This window comes from Narcine bancroftii, chromosome 6 (assembly GCF_036971445.1).
Source record: "Narcine bancroftii isolate sNarBan1 chromosome 6, sNarBan1.hap1, whole genome shotgun sequence".
Classification (NCBI taxonomy): domain Eukaryota; kingdom Metazoa; phylum Chordata; class Chondrichthyes; order Torpediniformes; family Narcinidae; genus Narcine; species Narcine bancroftii.
The window spans coordinates 250,056,929-250,076,454 of record NC_091474.1 but is presented as its reverse complement, the minus strand read 5'-3'; the positions used below and the strand labels follow the sequence as shown (position 1 = coordinate 250,076,454).

General features: G+C 44.8%; 1 protein-coding gene across 6 annotated transcripts in view; it reads left to right on the top strand.

Moving 5' to 3' along the window:
• The window catches only part of LOC138737226 (cullin-9-like), a 316,560-nt gene that overhangs the window by 110,871 nt on the left and 186,163 nt on the right, over positions 1 to 19,526 (top strand). For all 6 annotated transcript variants that reach the window (XM_069887919.1, XM_069887917.1, XM_069887915.1 and 3 more), the window contains 3 exons: positions 297 to 487; positions 5,082 to 5,305; positions 12,113 to 12,350. In XM_069887919.1, coding sequence (XP_069744020.1) covers positions 297 to 487; positions 5,082 to 5,305; positions 12,113 to 12,350 — 653 coding nt within the window. The remainder of the gene's footprint in view (positions 1 to 296; positions 488 to 5,081; positions 5,306 to 12,112; positions 12,351 to 19,526) is intronic.

Sequence of the window (19,526 nt, the reverse complement as noted above, 5' to 3'; positions counted from 1 at the left end):
GCGTTCCACTGATGGTTTGGCCAACATTCACCAAGCTACTTTACAAAACTGGGTTATTTGGCCTTTGTATCATTTCATGTTTATGTAACATAATACAAATTGGGGTTTGTATATGACTACATTTTGTACTTCTGCATTGTTCTTCATTGGCTGGACATCTTGGGGAGGTAATTAGGATCTCTGGAGGTCCAGTTTTTATTTATTTTCAAATTGGTAAAAATACATTTCACTGTTTTTATTTATTTGATGCAATGCTTAATGGAAGTGGTTACAGAGCATGTGTTTATCTCCACAAGGCTCTGAAGATCCTGACAGGAGCCAGCAAATATGACATGCAGACAAAAAGTGTTCAGCCACACCTTGATGCCGCTGATGCACAGATCATCCTCGAGATCTTTGCTAGCATTGGCTCAGCGACTACCGAGCATTCCCAAGGTCTGCTCAGTGTTATTCCTACAGCTGTCGCAAAAATGCTGAACACCTCTGGGTAAGAAGAGTTTAGTTATTGAGTTCCACAGCATGGAAATCAGGATCTTTGGCCTAATTTGCCCACGCTGACGAAAATATTCCACCCACATGAGTCTCATCTACTTGCATTTGGCCTGCAACCCTTTTTGTGTATCGGTCCAAATATCTCTCAGGTTCCTGCTAAATTTCCCCTCCTCACCTTAAACCTGTGGTTACTGATTCCCCGACTGTGGGCAAAAGACTGCGTTTCCCCTGATTTATTCCTCTCACAATTTTGTTTCTCCAAATGTGCTTGTTCATGTGCTTTTTATCTCCCATCACCAATTTCAGATCCTTTTTTTATCTCATGACTTTAATCTGTGAAACTACTTTACACTAGACATGGACTGTATTTTATCATTCCATTTTATTAAATCTCTAGATTAACTAAATCACCAAATTCTATGGACACCGTGGTCAAAGTAAAAACACAAAATACTGGAGAAGCTCAGCATGTCAAACAGTGTCCTTAAAGTAGCAAAGGCAAAGATACAGAACCAACGTTTCGGGCTTGAGCCCTTCATCAAAGTATGAGAAAAAGCCGGCAAGTGTCCGAACAAAAGAGTGGGGGGGGGGGGGTGGTGTCAAGGCAGGAGATGACAACAGGAGAAAGGAGGAAGGGGACAGCAGCAATGAGGTTGTGTGAGTGAAAGAACTGGATAGAAGAAAAAGGGGAGGGAAAAGAAGAGGTGAGCAGGTTTAACGGAAAGCAGTAAACTCAATGTTCATGTCATCTGGTTGGAGGGTGCCCAGATGGAAAATAGGTGTTGTTCCTTCATTCAGTAGGTGGTCAGGGTGGGCCAGTACATAAAGCCATGGACAGTCGTGTGAAGGCAGGAGTGTGACCCAGAATTGAAATGGTTGGCCACTGGGAGATCGCTGTGGTTGAGAATGGAGCAGAGGTGCTGAGTAAAGCGATCTCCCAGTCTGCAACCGGTCTCTTTAATGTTGAATGTTACGAACCCAGAGGACCCCAAAACCCAGCAGTAATAGATATTCACCACGACAAATGGATACTTAAACAAAAGTTGCTTTTAATTATTTTTAAAAATGAAAACAGAATCAAACTTTCTTAACACTATTGACTTAACTAACCCAACTTAACCCTCTTCTAACTCTAAGTGCACGAGTATGTAATGTGTGTTTAAGTTCAGAAAAGTTCTTTGGTTCAAAGTCCAATCTCACTTCTCATTCCTCCAAGTTCAATGGTTGCAGGCAATTCTTATACTGTGCACAGAATTGAACATTTATAAAGTTCACCAGGCTTTGGTGCTTGAAAGGTAAATGGTTACCACTCAGGAAGGTTCTTGTCGGTTTTCAGAGAGAGATTTGTTGTACGCTGGACACCCACAACTGATTCCTTTTTAATCAGCCACTTCAGCGTCTTGCCAAAGAAACTTGCCCCCTCAGGGTTCTCCAGATGATAACCTCTTTCTTTCAGTCACCACAGAGTTCATTTTTGTTTCTCTTATTTCAAGTGAAACATGAGACAGCCAGTCTTCTCCTCTTCCATGAACCACAAGGGCTTTGACCAAGCTGAACTAAGAACTCACAACCAGTCTTCCAAATGGGATTTTTCCACAAGCTTGCCAGCTTGTCCTGTTCCAGTCCCAGTTGCTGCTGGTGACTATAAAACTGCAGAACTGATCTCTGTGTGTTTGTCTCTCTCTCTCAGAGAGAAAGCTGTTTGACTCTCTCTGCTTGAAAACCACATGACCCTCCTAGAACAGCAAGTTCTACTTCAGACAGTCTGAGGCTCCGATGAGTTCTTTCATCTGTTGCCATTTTTGTAAACAACAATCCATTAGTGAAGTCACTTGGGCACTCTCCAAAGCTTCTGCAAAGGTTCTGGGGCCAACATGTCTAGCATGAGCAGTGCTCCAATATTTTAAATAAGATCTGTTTTAAAGTGTTTGTATGTGACCTACACTAACAAACCTGCTCCAATTTATCTCCCAAAAACTTATCTATACACTGTCACAAGAGAATGCCACAAAAAATGCACCAGATGCAGTAAATAAGTCCTCTGGATGTACAAGTGAAATGTTGCTTCAGGTGAAAGGCCTGTTTTGGGATGCGGACCATGGTGAGAAAGGAGGTGTGGGCGCAAGTGTTGCACCTCCTGCGGGTACAGGAGAAGACACCGGAGATGCGATGGGTGGGGAGGAATGAGTGCACGAGGAAATCACGGAGGGAGCGGTCCCTACAGAAGGCCGAGAGGGGACGAGAGAGAAAAATGTATCTGGGGGTGGGATCCTGTAGTAAGTGCCAGAAATTCCCGCGGATGATATGTTGGATGCGGAGACTGGTAGGGTGGTAGATGAGGTGAGGGGCATTCTGTTGTTTGCGTCTGGGGGCAGAGGGACAAGGGAGATGAGGGAAGAATGGAGGAGATGCCGTTGAGGGCTGAGTTGGTGGTGGTGGATGTGAAGCCATGTTTGTGGAAAAATGCAGACTTTTCAGAAGCTCTAGACTGGAAGACCTCATCTTGGCTGAGAGGGATAAATTGAGAGAAGGGATGGAATCCTTGCAGGGCACAAGGGTGAGGGAGATGTGGGAGTTGGACGGTTTGTAGTATATGATCTACTAAAAGGTCGTCTCCCAAGATGGAGACAGAGAGAGATATAGTAAGGGGAGAATGTTATTGGAGATGGACCAGGTGAGTTTGAGATTGGGATGAAAGTTGGACACGAAGTGGATGAAGTTGACAAGCTGATCGTGGGTGCATGAGGCAGCCCCAATGTAGTCGTTAATATACTGGAGGAAGAGTTAGAAGGTCTTGCCTGTGTAGGATTGCATCATGGATTATTCCACAAAGCCCACAAAGAGGCAGGTGTAGCTGGGACCCATGCAGGTACCCATGGCTACTTCTTTTGATTTGGAGGAAGAGGGATGAGTTGAAGGAGAATTTGTTTAGAGTGAGGACAAGTTGTTCCAGGTGGAGGTGAGTGGTAGAAGATGACTGGTCGGATCTTTGGTCCAGGAAAAAGCGAAGTGCTTTCAGTTCTTTTGTGTGAGGGTAGAGTTATAAAGGGATTGGGCATCCATTGTGAAGAAGATAAAGCGGTCCGGTTCTGAAGTCCTTGAGGAGATGGAGGGCATATGAGGTGTTGCAGATGTAAGTGGGGAGAGATTGGACCAGGGGATAGTGTCAAGGTAGGTTGAAACTAGTTTGGTGGGGCAGGAGCAGACAGAAACCCTGGGTCTACCCGGGTGATTGGGGTATATCTTGGGTAGGAGTTAGAAACAGCCAGTGCAGGGGTGGGAAAGAATGAGGTTGGTAGCTGTGGAGGAGAGGCGGCCAAAGATGATGAGATTGGAGATGGTTTTGGAGACGGTGACTTGATGCATGGTGGTGGGGTCCTATGGGAAGGGCCAATGTCTGAGAGCTGTTGACTGGCCTTTGCAAGATAGAGGTAAATGCCCCAAACAAGCCTTTCATGTGAAGCAACTCTTCATTTGAACATCCAGAGGACTTATTTACTGCATCCAGTGCACCCTTTGTGGCATTCTCAACATTGGAGAGACCGGTTGCCATCTGGGAGATCGCTTCACTCAGTACCTCCAGTCTGTTTGCAACCACAGAGATCTCCCAGTGAAGAACTATTTCAATACTGGGTCACACACTTCCCTCACATGTCTGTCTATGACCTTATGTACTGTCCAACCCTGACCACCTGCTGATTGGAGGAACACACCTTATTTTCTGTCTGGGCACCCTCCAGCCAGATGGCATGAACATTGACTTTATTGCTTTCCATTAAACCTGCTCATGTCTTCTTCCTCCTCCCCCTTTCCTGTCTTTTTGGTTCTTTCACCCACACAGTCCTGCCATCTCCTGCCCCCTCATTGTTGTGTCCCTTCCCTCCTTTCTCTTCCTATCATCTCCTGCCTCGCCACCCCCGCCTCCTTACTTTTGTGTTTGGACACTTGCTGGCTTTTTCTCATTCTTTGATGAAGGGCTCAAACCCGAAACATCGGTTCTGTATCTTTGCCGTTGCTACATAAAGGACCCTGTTTGACATGCTGAGCTTCTCCAGCATTTTATATTTTTACTCTGTCAATAAATGACATTCTCTGGATATAACTTTTGGTGGCTGTGTTTTCTGTAACTGTTTGAGGTATTCTAATGTGGAAGGAATACCTGACCACTATGCAAGCACTTGGTTTCTAGCGGAAGTTATAGGCTCATGTTTGGCACAGGAACATGCAAATGTTTTCCTTTCTAAATTTTGTTCATATCAAAACTTGATACTTGTAGGCTCGGCTTACAATTTGGACTAAAAGATGAAAGTTTGCAGACACCATGATTGAAGTAAAAACATAATTCTGGAGAAACTCAGCAGGTCAAATAGTGAACATTATATAGCAAAGATAAAGATGAAGGGCTCAGCCCTGAAACATTGGTTATGTGTCTTTATGTTTGTTGTATCAAGTACGCTGTTTGACCTGCTGAGTTTCTCCATTGGACTATGTGTTTTGACTCAAAGGGCCAGTAAAACTAACATGCTGGGAGGGGGAATTGTTAATTTTTTTCAACCCTTGGTTCTCCTGATTCTGATTTTCCTCTCCAGATGCTCCTCTGCGGTTCAGGATGGCTTGCTAATTGTCATTATGCTGGTTTCTAATCACAAAAGCCTTGCGGAATTGTTGGTATCCTGTGATATTTGTCCGATCCTCTATAGCTGCATTGGAAATGGAAGCAGCTCGACTGGCAGCCATCAGCAGATGCTGGCTATCATGGCCCTCAGTAACATCTCCTTGAACCATAAGCTTTCCACTGGAATAGAGAACAAAGGTAAAATATCATGCTTTTAGAATACAATTAAATTCAATAACTGAATGTCATGTTATATTTCTGTTTCATCTTTCTAATTACTGCTGTTTATAGCTTGTTATTTTTAAGGTTCAAGATTCCTTTTATTGTCGTGTAGTAATACATTAAAAATATAACAAATTATGTACTGCAATTTCTACCTGTTGTAAGTCAGCCAAAGAGTCACCATTAATATCTCCTAGTGCCCCTTACAGTATGAGAAAGAGAAGGAAAAGAGAGCCCTTTCAGAGATACTAGATTCATCTCCAGTGCTCCCACAGCTTCTGCAGCTCCACAGACTCCTGTTCGATCCCCTGAGCTACAAATCCAAATCTCTGACATGATTTAAGAAGCCTTCAGCATCCAAAGCCCTTCGGGAGCCTTCTTGGCCTGAGGACCCTCTCAAATTCCAGCTCCACTACCTGGTTCCCATCATCTATTGTACTGCAGTCCACAGCCTGTGCGGCTTCCCTGACCACAAATCACCAACAGCCCAGTCTATGTGGGTCCTTCAGCTGCTGAGCCCCTTGCTGGTCTGCCACTGTGGTCATCTTCCTGTAGGGTTGACTCCTCTGGTTCTCCTTCTCAACAGGAGGTGTTCTTCTCATTTCTGGTACCTTGCGCCCATCTACTGCTCTCCTGGAGTTTGCAACCCTCGTGGTCGCCGCCGACCCCAGGCGCTGCTATCTTGGACATGGACCTCACAGTTGCAGAATTTTACAAATACCATTGGCTCCTTTAACATGCTGTTTAAAGCCTGTATGGAGCCACTGCATTAGGACTGGGTGGTTGAACCCTTTGGAGCAGCGCTGTGTCTCCACTCTCCTGGGTCTGCTCCCAATTTTCAGCATCTCTGGCAGTGCTGCCATGTTACTGTTTAACTGTTGTATTCATGCAATTCTTTGCTTCTTTCACTGGGTTGGTCCCTCATTTTTGGATATTTATTGGGTGCTACCTCTGCTATGCTGATTTCTGTTCCCTATTGCATAAAGGTAGACCATCCGAATTGATTGGAATGTGAATGGGGGATAATTTTGGTCAGAAATAAATAGAAAGAGGAAGAGGTCGTTGTCTTCTGAGCTTGCTCTGCTGTTCATTGGAGACGTAGAGGACCGTGAGGAAGGCCTTCAAACCTTACAAATGCATAATTTCCTCAAAGTGGCACCACAGGTAGATAGGGTCATAAAGACGGCTCATGGTACATTGGGCTTCATAAATCAAAGTATTGAGTATAGGAGTAGGGATGTTATGGTAAAGTTGTAGAAGACGTTGATGAGGGCAAATTTGGAGTATTGTGTGCAGTTTTGGTCACTTACCATATATTTCGATGTATAAGTTAAGTTGTGAAACCCTAAAAAATGTCTCTAAAGGTGGGGTGGTTGGGGGGGGGGGGGGTCGACTTAGATGCTGGATATACTTTTGAGACTTAAATTCAACCAAAAAACTAAATTGACGTCAATTCAGCATATAAGTCGATGCTGGAAGCACCATGACCGCTCCTACCTGGGACGCTTAGATCACTGTCACCACTCCTGCCTAATAGGCTGAGGTTCCTGCTCCCTCCGGGAACAGGCGCTCCAGCTCCGTGGGCCGTCGCTGCTGCTGTCTGGTTGGCCGAGGTTCCTGCTCCCTCTGGGAACACGATGTCGGCGTTCCAGCTCCGTGGACCATCGCCGCTGCTGTCTAGTAGGCTGAAGTTCCTGCTCCCTTTGGGAATAGGCGCTCCAGCTCTGTGGGCCGTCGCCGCTGTTCTCTAGTAGACTGAGGTTCCTGCTCCCTCCTGGAACATGACGTTGGTGCTCCAGCTCCGTGGGCCGTCGCCGCTGTTCTCTAGTAGACTGAGGTTCCTGCTCCCTCCTGGAACACAACGTCGGCACTCCAGCTCCATGGACCGTTGCTGCTGCCGTCTGATAGGCTGAGGTTTCTGCTCTCTCTGGGAACAGGCGCTCCAGCTCCGTGGGCAATTGCTGCTCCTGCCCGGTAGGTCGAGGTTTTTTTTAAAACTTACTTAATTTACAGGCTTGTTACTTGCTATTGGGGTGTTTTAAAATATTTCGGGTTGTTCCTAGGAGGCCCTGTCAGCGAAAAATGGGGGTTGACGTACGCCGAATATACCATAAAACCCTTAAAATTAGGCTGGAAAATGGGGGTCGACTTATAAGCCGGTCACCGAAATATAAGGCAACTACAGGAAAGACAGCAATGAGATTGAAAGAGTGCAGAGACAATTTACTAGGATGTTGGCCAGACTTCTGGAGCTGAGTTACAATGGAGAGGTTAAACAGGTTGGGACTTCATTCCTAGGAGTGTAGAAGAATAAAGGGAGATATGATAGAGGTTTACAAAATTATGAGAGGTATAGATAGAGTAAATGCAAGTAGGCTTTTTCCACTGAGGTTGGGTGAGAGACAAACCAGAAGGCATAGGGTTAGGGTGAAAGGGGAAAGGTTTAGGGGGAAATTGAGGGAAAACTTCTCATGCTGAGTGTGGTGAGAGTGTTGAACGAGCTGTCAGCTGAAGGAATGTTAAATGTTAACATTTAAGAAAACTTTGGACAGGTACATGAATGGGAATGGTATGGATGGATATGGTTCAGGGGCAGGTCAGTGAGACTAGGGAGAATAATGGTTCAGCACAAACTTAAAGGGCCAAAGCTCCTGTTTCTGTACTGTAAAATTTCATTTCCTGCCTCTCCCTGCATCCTTTGTCTTTGTGTATGAAATTCGGCATGAATAAACTGAAAGCCTGAGAATACAACCCTCTGAGAGGTTAAAATTCAGTGATTTTCAGGTCAGAATTTCTCATTGCTGTCCTAAATAGCTAACCTTTAATCCTGCAACGGTTCCCCAATTTGAGAATCTCCAGCCAAAGGAAAGAGCTTGTCAGCATCCATCCTTTTACACCTGCCCATTATCTTGCCTATGTTAATTAGAGCACTTTCCTCCTAAATCCCAAGCCTGATCTTGGTAATGGCAATCAAGAATCCTCCAGGTTGTCTTTGGCCTGCACGATCCTGCATTGAATTTTGCTCAATCATCCCCTTTTTTTAAAATTAAGTTTAGACATACATCATGGTAACAGGACATTTTGGTCCAAGAGTCCATGCCACCCAAATTACACTCAATTTGCCTATATTTCAAACAGTGGGAGGAAACCAGAGCCCCCGGGAAAAACTCTTGCAGACATGGGGAGAAGAGAAAGTACAAACTCCTTACAGACAGCAAGGGATTTGAACTCTGATTGCTGGCACTGTAAAGGCATTGCACTAATCGCTATTCTCTTCGATGTACCTGAGCACCAGGTCAACCAATTTAGTATTCTCATTCTTGATCATAATTCCCAGACTCCAGACATCTCTCCTCAGTCTTATGTGCATCTTCTTAATGGTCCTCAGTCTGGTATCTTCAGCGACTAAGCTCATGTATTCAGAGCTTCCAAACTTAAATCTCTGGCTCAGTATCTCTGTTTTCTCCTTTAATAGCTTATCTTGTTAAATCCTCCCTTCTACGACATCCCTTTGGGATGTTCTGGCTGATCGTGCCTCTGGACTTTTTTTATATGTATTATTGGAATTAATGTAGTTTTGCATATCTTAGGATAAGTTGCTAAAGTTATTTACCTGTTATCTATGGCATGAGCTGCCTTTCCTGCCAAACTCTTCCTAATCATAGGACAGAAATTTACAGCAGAGAACAGGCCCTCGTTGTTCTCACTCTTCCAACTGCCAAAATGTCCTTACTGCAGAACCCTTCCTTTTTATTAGCTCCATGTACTCATCTAATAGTCTTTTAAAACATCCTATTGTACCTGCTTCCACCACAGTTGCTGACAGTGCATTCCATGCACCCTTCTCTTAAAACTATTCCCCTGGTGTTAGCCATTTCAGCCCTGGGAAAAAGCCGATGGCCATCCACACGATTCATGCCCTTCAAAATCTTATGCACTTCTATCAGGACACTCCTTATCCTCCGTCGCTCCGAAGGAAAAATGATCTCAAGTTCACTCAACCTATCTTCATAAGGCATGCTCTCCAGGTGACATTCGTGTAAATCTCCTCTGCACCTTCTCTATCGCATCCACACCTTTCCTGTAATGAGGTGATCAGAACTAAACAAAATATTCCTAGTGGGGTCTAACCAAAGTCTTGTGTAGCTTTTGAACTTGATCCCACGGTTAATGAAGCCCAATACATCACAGAACACTATCAAACTGTGCAGCTTTGAGTGTCCAATGGACACAGACCCCCAAAATCCAGTTCTTCCAACTGCTCAGTCCTTCCATTAATATTGTATTCTGCTTTCAAATTTGACCTACTAAAATGAACCACTTCACACTTTTCTAGGTTAAACCTCATCTGCCACTTCTCAACCTAGCTCTGCATCCTGTCAATGTCCCTCTGTAACCTCTGACAGCCCCCCAGACTTTCAAAACACCACCTACTTTCGTATCATTCACAAACTTCCACTTCCTCATCCACGTCATTTATAAAAATCACGAAAAGGAAGGGTCCCAGATCAGATCCCTGCAGGTCACCACTGGTCACCAGACTCCATACTGAATATGACCACCCTCTGCTTTCTCTGGGCAAGCTAAATCTGTATCCATAAAGCAAGGCCTCCTTGCATTCCATACTTCCTTACTTTCTGAATGAGCCTTACATCAGGAACCTTGTTAAATGCTTTACTGAAATCCATAAACACTACATCGTCTGCTTTATCTTCATCAATGTTCTTTGTTACATCGTCAAAGAATTCAGTCAGGCTCATGAGATAAAACCTTCCACTTCCTATCCATAGATTGGTCCAAATGACTTTCGAACAGTGTAATAGTACTTCCACAGCTCCCTCCATCAACTTGTTCTGGATAAGGACTACTCACCATGACCTGCTCACTTTCTCCAGTATGCTTTTGTATTGCATTTGACCCCAGCATCTGTAGACTTTCTTTAAAGTTCAAATTTATTAGTCACAGTTCATACATGATGTCACATACAAACCTGAGATTCTTTTTTCCCTGCAGGCCGGACAGAATTTCTACTTATCAGTAACTGTAGTTACATACCAGACAGCAGCAATAGAAATTAGCCCATACAGTGTTATATTTAAAATAATATTTTTAACTATTAATAAACAATAATATAATACTTTATCTAATTTATCTAACTTATCTCAACTTATCCCCCCCCAACTATGCACAAATATATATATATTATATATATATATGTGTGTGTGTGTGTGTGTGTGTGTGTGTGTGTGTGTGTGTGTTTGTGTGTGAGTGGAATATCCCAAGCCACCACAGCTCAAGACACAGTTCTCAAAAGGCAGTTCAGTTTCAGAGATTCACTGTTGACACATAGGCTTGAAATTGATGTGACACGCGGGCTTTAGATGGATGCAACACACGGGCCTTAGATGGATGCAACATGCGGGCCTTAGATGGATGCGACACACGGGCCTTAGATGGATGTGACACGCGGGCCGTAGATGGATGCGACACGCGGGCCTGAGATGGATGCGACACGCGGGCCTGAGATGGATGCGACACGCGGGCTTTAGATGGATGCGACACGCGGGCTTTAGATGGATACGACACGTTGGCCTTAGATGGATGCGATACGCGGGCCTGAGATGGATGCGACACGCGGGCCATAGATGGATGAGAAGCAATTCATCAAGTGGGTGGGAGAGACCGGAGATGACAGAATGTTTATTAACTCATAAAACCCTTGTCGAGGTGCTTCCAGCGAAATGACCTTTTTAGGCAAGTGACAACCAAAACTCCGCTCTTCTTTGGCGTAGAAGACATGAAGCAAGTTTACAAAGCTTACAAACCCCTTTCCATGTGTCAGCCGAATTCAAATAATTCTCACAATGGTCACAATCCAAACACAGTATTTCTTCTGCTTCCAGAACCCTTTCCATGGTCAGCTGATCAAAGTGACCTCCACCTTTTGGTCTCATTTCCCCCATAACCTGGAGAAATCAGACACTGTCTATCCCACACGAGGCCACAGTCAGCACAGTATCCCTTCAAAGGATGCTTCTCCAAGTACTGACTCCACAAAATGCCACACTCATCCCCCTATAACATGGGACAGATTGTCTATAACCACACACTTCCAAGAGCCCTGCTCCACAGCAGTGCCTTCTCAACAAACTGTGCATTCAGTCTTGAATCTGTTGGTCATCTGGTTTCTGTACCTAGGTTTTCCCAGGGCCCCTTCTGCTCTCTTCAAAAGTGTCTAATTTAAGAACACACTGCCCTCAACCTGCTGTCAGTTCACAGTCACTCTCCAAAGTCTGCAGGGTTTTGTTAAATTTGTTCTCTTAAAGTGACAGTCCCACACAATTGAAAATGAACTGGGAGTACATAATATTGTAAACTTTACTCAACAAGTAAGATATGTATTCAAAAGAGAGAAATGTAAACAAAGAAAATAATATAAACAAACTGCAATACAGAAAAATAGTCATTCCGTGATAATGTGCAAAATAAAAGTCCATAAATGAGGAATCTTTTTATTAAATGTTCATAATATTTACAGCACCTGCAATTGGGACCAGTCTGGGGTTCGAGTCCCATGCTGTCTGTAAGGAGTTTATACATTCTCCCTGTTCCTGCGTGAGTTTTCTCCAGGGGCTCTGGTTTCCTCCCACCGTTCAAAATGTACCGTGGGTGTAGGTTAATGGGGTGTAAATTGGGTGACACAGACTCATGAGCCGAATTGGCCTGTAACCCTGCTGTATGTCTAAATTTAAATATATTTCGTGGGTTCTCTTTATGTTTCAGATTCTAAAGAGGCTTTAAACTTGAAGGATGCTGAATTGAAGATGCTTCTTGTGAGCTTAAAGGAGCAGAGTGGCACTAAAGAGATCATTCTGTCATTGGAGCACTGGATTTGTGATGAGGCAGCAGGCCTGGAATCTCAGATTGCAGACATCATGAAGGATAAAGAAGCCTTCCAGTCACTGGTGCAGGGGCTGGACCATTTCCGTTCGGAGAAGGCTGTGCAGCAGGCTATCACTAGGTATGTCATGGAGCCCTGCAGTGTGCGGGAATGTGGCCTCGAGTCGAGTGAAGCTCCCTCTAGTGCAGGGGTGTCAAACTCAAATTCACGGAGGGCCAAAATTAAAAACTTGGACTAAGTTGAGGGCCGAACAAAATATTTATTGAAAATTTTCAACAACATCTGCATGTTTTCTCTTCTTTCAACATATGTAATGTTAAACTTTAGGATATAACTTTAGGGAGGATAATGTTACAGGTCAGGAGTAGGTAGCTCAAGTTCACCCTTTGCTTGACCTGAGGGAAACATATTTTGTCCCTATGGAGATGTAGTCAGCATTCTCAGGCTGTGTCCATTTTGGCCTGCATCAGGACTCAGCATTTCCTGCTCACTCCTCAGGCTCTAGGTCTCTATTCACCCTCGACCCACCATCCCTCGACCTGACCAGTCCTTTACCCAACCTCTACTCACCCCTCACTCCACTTGCTCTGCCTCTACCCACCCCATCCTATACACGCCCCTCTACTGCCTTTCCCCTCAACCTGTTCTTTGCTGTGCCTGGGGCTCGTTCTGATAAATCAGAGGAGCAAGCCCATTATTTTCATTTGCAATGGAGTGCTTGAGATGTGAGAACCCTGATAGCTAGGGCCATTGTGATTTATGGTGTGAAAAATAAAAAATTAAAAAAAAAAGATATGCATACAAAAGAGAGAGAGATAAACAAAGAAAGAAACTGCCTGCAATTAAGAAGAAAATAGATGTTCAGTAATAAATAAATAGGAAGTTTGTCGCTGAGGAGTCTGATGGTGGAGGGGGAGCAGCTGTTCCTGAAAGAAATCTTGGCCCATTTGGTGGTCTGTAATAGACCCCTATTAGCACCCTCATGCCTCCTTCACCCCTCAATTCCACCCAAACAACCTCACTGGGCGATCCCTCCAGACCATCCTGCCACCTCACGGCAGTAATGTCCTCCTTAACAAGCAGAGCAACTCCTCCCCCTTTTTTAACACCTGCTCTATCACATCTAAAACAAATGTATCCTGGAATATTAAGTTGCCAGTCCTGCCCCTCTTGTAGCCAGGTCTCACTAATTGCCACAATATCATGACCCCAATTATCTGTCCATGCTCTAAGCTCATCTACCTTGTTCACTATGCTTCTTGCATTAAAATATAGGCATTTCAGAGAATGACCCTCACATACATTCTCTTTTCTACCTTCTACCCTAATCTCCATCCTACCTTTGTTATCATTTTTATTTTTATCTAGGTGGCCATGCTCCCTTGACTCTGCTCTCACACTCTGTTCCCCACCCCCCTGCCAAACTAGTTTAAACCTTCCCCCACAGCTCTAGCAAATTTGCTTGCCAGCACATTGGTCCCCCTCCAGTTCAAGTGGAGTCCGTCCCTTTTGTACAGGTCTGACCTTCCCCAGAAGAGATCCCAATGATCCAGAAATCTTATCCTTTGCCCCCTGCACCATCTCTTTAGCCACACATTAATCCTCCACATCCTCCTATTTCTACCTCACTAGCGCGTGGCACCGGCAGCAAGCCAGAGATTACTACCTTGGAGGTCCTGTTTTTTAACTTCCTACCTAATTCTACATAATCCTGTTTCAGGACCTCATCCCCACTTCTAGCTAAGTCATTGGTCCCCACATGGACCACGACTTCTGGCTGTTCTCCTTCCCCTTGCAGAAAGCTATGTACTCGATCAGAGATATCCCTGACCCTGGCACCAGAGAAGCAACAGACCAAACTGGATCCCCGATCTCGTCCCACAAACCTTCTATCTGACCCTCTGACTAACGAGTCCCCAACTACAAGTATCCTGTTCTTATCCCTCCTTCCCTTCTGAACCTCAGGGGCAGCCCCCGTGCCATAGACCTGACCCCCACTATTCATCCCTGTTAGGCTGTTCCCCCCAGTAGTATCCAATGCCGAATACATATTGCTGAGTGGCACTTCCACAGGGGTATTCTGCACTGGCACTCTCCCTCCTTTCCTCACAGTCACCCAATTCCCTGACTCCTGCCTTCTAGGGGTGACTGTCTCCCTGTAAATCTTCTCTATCACTGCCTCTGCTTCCCTTATGATCCTCAGTTCATCCAACTGCAGCTCAAGCTCCCCAACACGGTCACTCATTATATCCAATTGGATGCACCTTTTGCAGGTGTAGTCGTCAGGAACAGCTGTGCTGTCTCTGATTTCCCACATCCCACAACTGGAGCACTTAAACTACACCATTTCCTCCTTTCTTACTATAAATATGTTGATTTCAAAGATACCTTTCCACACAAGGAGCTCCTTCTCAGCCCCTGCTTGCCGAGTCCCTCGAGCCAAAGTCCCAAGTCCCAACTCCTTCACTGGGCCACTCACTCACTGCGCCACTCCTCGCTGGCCGCTCCCTCCCATTCTACTCCTTTTATTAGCCCTTACCAATGAACCCCAATTAACTCCTCTCACACGACACCAGGCGCTGACTCACTGCCTCCTCTGACCTCGAGTCCGACCTTTCTAAGACCGAGCCCCGGTAAGTCACCCAGCATCAGAGGGTGAGTAGAATAAATAGCTGGACTTACCGGGGCTCGGACTTAGAAAGGTCGGACTCAGTGTCGGAGGAGACAGTGAGTCAGTGCCTGGTGTCGGGTGAGAGGAGGAGGAGCCAAGAGTTAATTGGGGTTAATTGGTAAGGGCTAATAAAAGGAGTAGAAAGGGAGGGAGCGGCCAGCGAGTGAGTGGCCCAGTGAAGGAGTGGGGTCTTAGGACTTTGGCTCGAGGGACTTGTGTGGGAAGGGTATTTATATTAAGAAAGGAGGAAATGGAGTCAGTTGGGGTAGTTAAGTGCTCCAGTTGTGGGATGTGGGAAGTCGGAGACAGCACAGCTGTTCCTCACGACTACACCTGCAAAAGGTGCATCCAATTGCATATAATGAGTGACCGTGTAAGGGAACTTGAGCTGCAGTTGGATGAACTGAGGATCATAAGGGAAGCAGAGGCAGTGATAGAGAGGAGTTACAGGGAGACAGTCACGTCTAGAAGGCAGGAGTCAGGGAATTGGGTAACTGTGAGGAAAGGAGGGAGAGTGCCAGTGCAGAGTACCCCTGTGGAAGTGCCGCTCAGCAACATGTATTCGGCATTGGATACTGCTGGGGGGAACAGCCTATCAGGGACGAGTCGTAGGGGTCAGGTCTCTGGCACAGGGGCTGCCCCTGAGGTTCAGAAGGGAAGGAGGGATAAGAACAGGATACTTGTAGTTGGGGACTCGTTAGTCAGAGGGACAGATAGAAGGTTTGTGGGATGAGATCGGCCCATGTGGGGACCAATGACTTAGCTAGAAATGGTGATGAAGTCCTGAAACAGGATGATGTGGAATTAGGTAGCAAGTTAAAAAACAGGACCTCCAAGGTAGTAATCTCTGGATTGCTGCCGGTGCCATGCGCTAGTGAGGGTAGAAATAGGAGGATGTGGAGGATGAATGCGTGGCTAAAGAGATGGTGCAGGGGGCAAAGGATAAGATTTCTGGATCATTGGTATCTCTTCTGGGGAAGGTCGGACCTGTACAAAAGGGACGGACTCCACTTGAACTGGAGGGGGACCAATGTGCTGGCGAGCAGATTTGCTAGAGCTGTGGGAGAAGGTTTAAACTAGTTTGGCAGGGGGGTGGGGAACAGAGTGTGAGAGCAGTGTCAAGGGAGCATGGCCACCTAGATAAGAATAACAACGATAACAAAGATATGATGGAGATTAGAGAAGAAGGTAGAAAAGAGAATGTATGTGAGGGTCATTCTCTGAAATGCATATATTTTAATGCAAGAAGCATAGTGAACAAGGTAGATGAGCTTAGAGCATGGACAGATACTTGGGGTCACGATATTGTGGCAATTAGTGAGACCTGGCTACAAGAGGGGCAGGACTGGCAACTTAACATTCCAGGATACATTTGTTTTAGATGTGATAGATCAGGGGGTAAAAAAGGGGGAGGAGATGCTCTGCTTGTTAAGGAGGACATTACTGCCGTGAGGTGGCAGGATGGTCTGGAGGGATCATCCAGTGAGGCTGTTTGGGTGGAATTGAGGGGTGAAGGAGGCATGAGGGTGCTAATAGGGGTGTATTACAGACCACCAAATGGGTCAAGAAAACTAGAGGAACAAATGTGTAGAGAGATAACGTATATGTGTGAGAATCATAAGGTAGTGATCATGGGAGATTTTAACTTCCCTCACATTGATTGGGATACCCATACAGTTAGAGGGCTGGATGGGCTCGAGTTCATTAAATGTGTTTAAAATTGTTTTCTGAATCAATTAGTAGAAGAACCAACTCGGGACAGTGTAATACTGGATCTCCTGTTAGGGAACGAGCTAGGTCAGGCATCAGACATTAATGTTGGAGATCCAATTGGGTCTAGGGATCATAATTCTGTTAGTTTTAAGGTAGTTTTAGGGAAGAGCAAGGAGAGGCCTAAAGTTGAGGTTCAGGATTGGAGAAGAGCAAATTTCGAAGGAATAAGAAGGGATTTGGGGAGTATTGAGTGAGACAGGATATTTTTAGGTGAGGGTATAAATGAGAAATGGAGGATATTCAAAAAAGAAATTTTGAGGGTACAGAGTAGATATGTTCCAGTGAGGATCAAAGGAAAGTCATAGGGAGGTTTGGTTTTCGAGAATATTGGAAATTTGGTTAGGAGAAAAAGGGAGGTGTACAAGAGGTATAAAAAACAGGGAGCTGACAATTTGAAGGAGGACTTCAAGGAATGTAGAAGGAATCTTAAGAAAGAAATTAGAAAGGCCAAAAAAAGGCACAAAGAAGCTTTGACAGACAGAGTAAAAATAAATCCAAAGGGTTTCTATAAGTACATTAAAAGTAAAAGATTAGTGAGGGATAAAATTGGACCCCCTGTAGATAGCGAGGGTAGGCTGAGTGAGAAGTCAGAGGAAATGGGGGAAATTTTGAATGATTTATTTGCCTCAGTATTCACTAGGGAAAAAAATATTGAACCAGTTGAGGTAAAGAAAAATAGTGCTGAGGTAATGAAGCATATAACGATAACCGAGGAGGTAGTGATGGCTGTGTTGAAAAAGATAAAGGTGGATAAATCTCTGGGACCGGACAAAATATTCCCAAGGACACTCAGGGAGGCTTGTGGACAGATAGTGAGGCCATTAACAGAGATATTTAGGATGTCACTGGCCACGGGGGTAGTGCCAAAGGATTGGAGGGTGGCGCATGTGGTTCCGCTGTTTAAGAAAGGGTCTAAATGTAAACCTGGGAATTATAGGGCTGTGAGTCTGACGTCTGTGGTGGGCAAGTTGATGGAAAGTGTTCTGAGGGATGGTATTTACAAATATTTGGAGGTACAGGGATTGCTCGGGAGTAATCAGCATGGTTTTGTCAGGGGTAGATCATGCTTGACAAACCTGATTGAGTTTTTTGAGGGGGTTACAAAAAAGGTTGATGAAGGGTGTTAGGTCTGCTTTGTTCATGAATGAGTGAGACAAACACCAGGCTGAGTCGAAATCAGGGTTCTTTGTTCTTTATTACCGGATTGTAACACTTGCGACCAACCATGTTAGTCGGAGAATGCATTCTGCCGTTATCAGCAAAATGGTGATTTTTTATACCCTTGGATATGTGCTTAGAACATCATCATATCATTACTTGTCCAATGACTAAAACTGTTGCTATCCTTTCCCTGCTAGCTTCCTGCCTCTCAATCCATCAATGTCTCTCTTATCTTGTAAGTACAAGGATGCATTCACATCTTGTTACTGCCCCGTACATTCCCATCTCATGATGTTTTACCTAACAGGAGTACAAGGACACCTCCCCTTCTTGTTACAGCCTTGTACAGGGTAACTCCCTACACATTCCCATCTCATGATGTTTTACCTTACAAGGGACAGCTGTGGATGTTGTCTATTTGGACTTTAGTAAATCTTTTGACAAAGTTCCCCACAGGAGGTTAGGAAAAAAGGTGGAGGCATTAGGTATAAATGAGGAGGTAGTGAAATGGATTCAGCAATGGTTGGATGGGAGGTGTCAGAGAGTAGAAGTAGAAAATTGTTTGTCCAATTGGAGGCCGGTGACTAGTGGAGTTCCTCAGGGTACGGTCCTGGGTCCACTATTGTTTGTTATATATATTAACGATCTGGAAGTTGGGGTGGAGAATTGGATAAGCAAGTTTGCGGATGACACAAAGATTGGTGGTGTTGTGGCACAGTGAGGAAGATTACCGTAGATTAAAAGGTGATTTAGGAAGGCTGGAGGTGTGGGCTGAGAAATGGCTGATGGAATTTAATACAGATAAGTGTGAGGTGTTACATTTTGGAAAGGCAAATCTAAATAGGTCATATGCATTAAATGGTAGGCTATTGAGGAGTGCAGAGCAACAAAGGGATTTAGGAGTTGTGGTAAATAGTACCCTCATGGCTGATACTCAGGTAGATAGTGTGGTGAAGAAGGCATTTGGAATGTTGGCCTTCATAAATCGGAGTATTGAATTCAAGAGTAGGGAGGTTATGATGAAATTTGGAGTACTGTGTACAGTTTTGGTCACCAAATTATAGGAAAGATATAAACAAAATAGAGAGAGTGCAGAGAAGGTTCACGAGAATGTTGACAGGATTTCAAGGTTTGAGTTACAGGGAAAAGTTGTGCAGACTGGGGCTTTTTTCTCTGGAGCGTAGAAGATTGAGAGGGGACTTGATAGAGGTGTTTAAGATTTTAAAAGGGACAGACAGAGTAAACTTGGATAGGCTTTTTCAATTAAGAGTGGGGGAGATTCAAATTAGAGGGCATGGTTTAAGATTGAAGGGGGAAAATTATAAGGGGAACATGAGGGGAAATTTCTTTACGCAAAGCGTGGTAGGGATGTGGAATAAGCTTCCGGCAGATGTGGTCGAGGCGGGATCATTGGTTACATTTAAGGAAAGACTGGATCGTTACATGGATAGGAGAGGACTGGAGGGGTATGGACCGGGTGCTGGTCAGTGGAACTAGGAGGGTGGGGATTTGTTACGGCATTGACTAGTAGGGCCGAACTGGCCTGTTCTGTGCTGTAAGTGGTTATATGGTTATATGGCCCATTAATTTGATTTGCCACACAGTCAAGGAGGGCAAAAACCTCCCTTTGATTCAAAATTCGACAAAGATCAATTAATGTAGAGAAAAATAAATCTAATGCTGTCAAACAA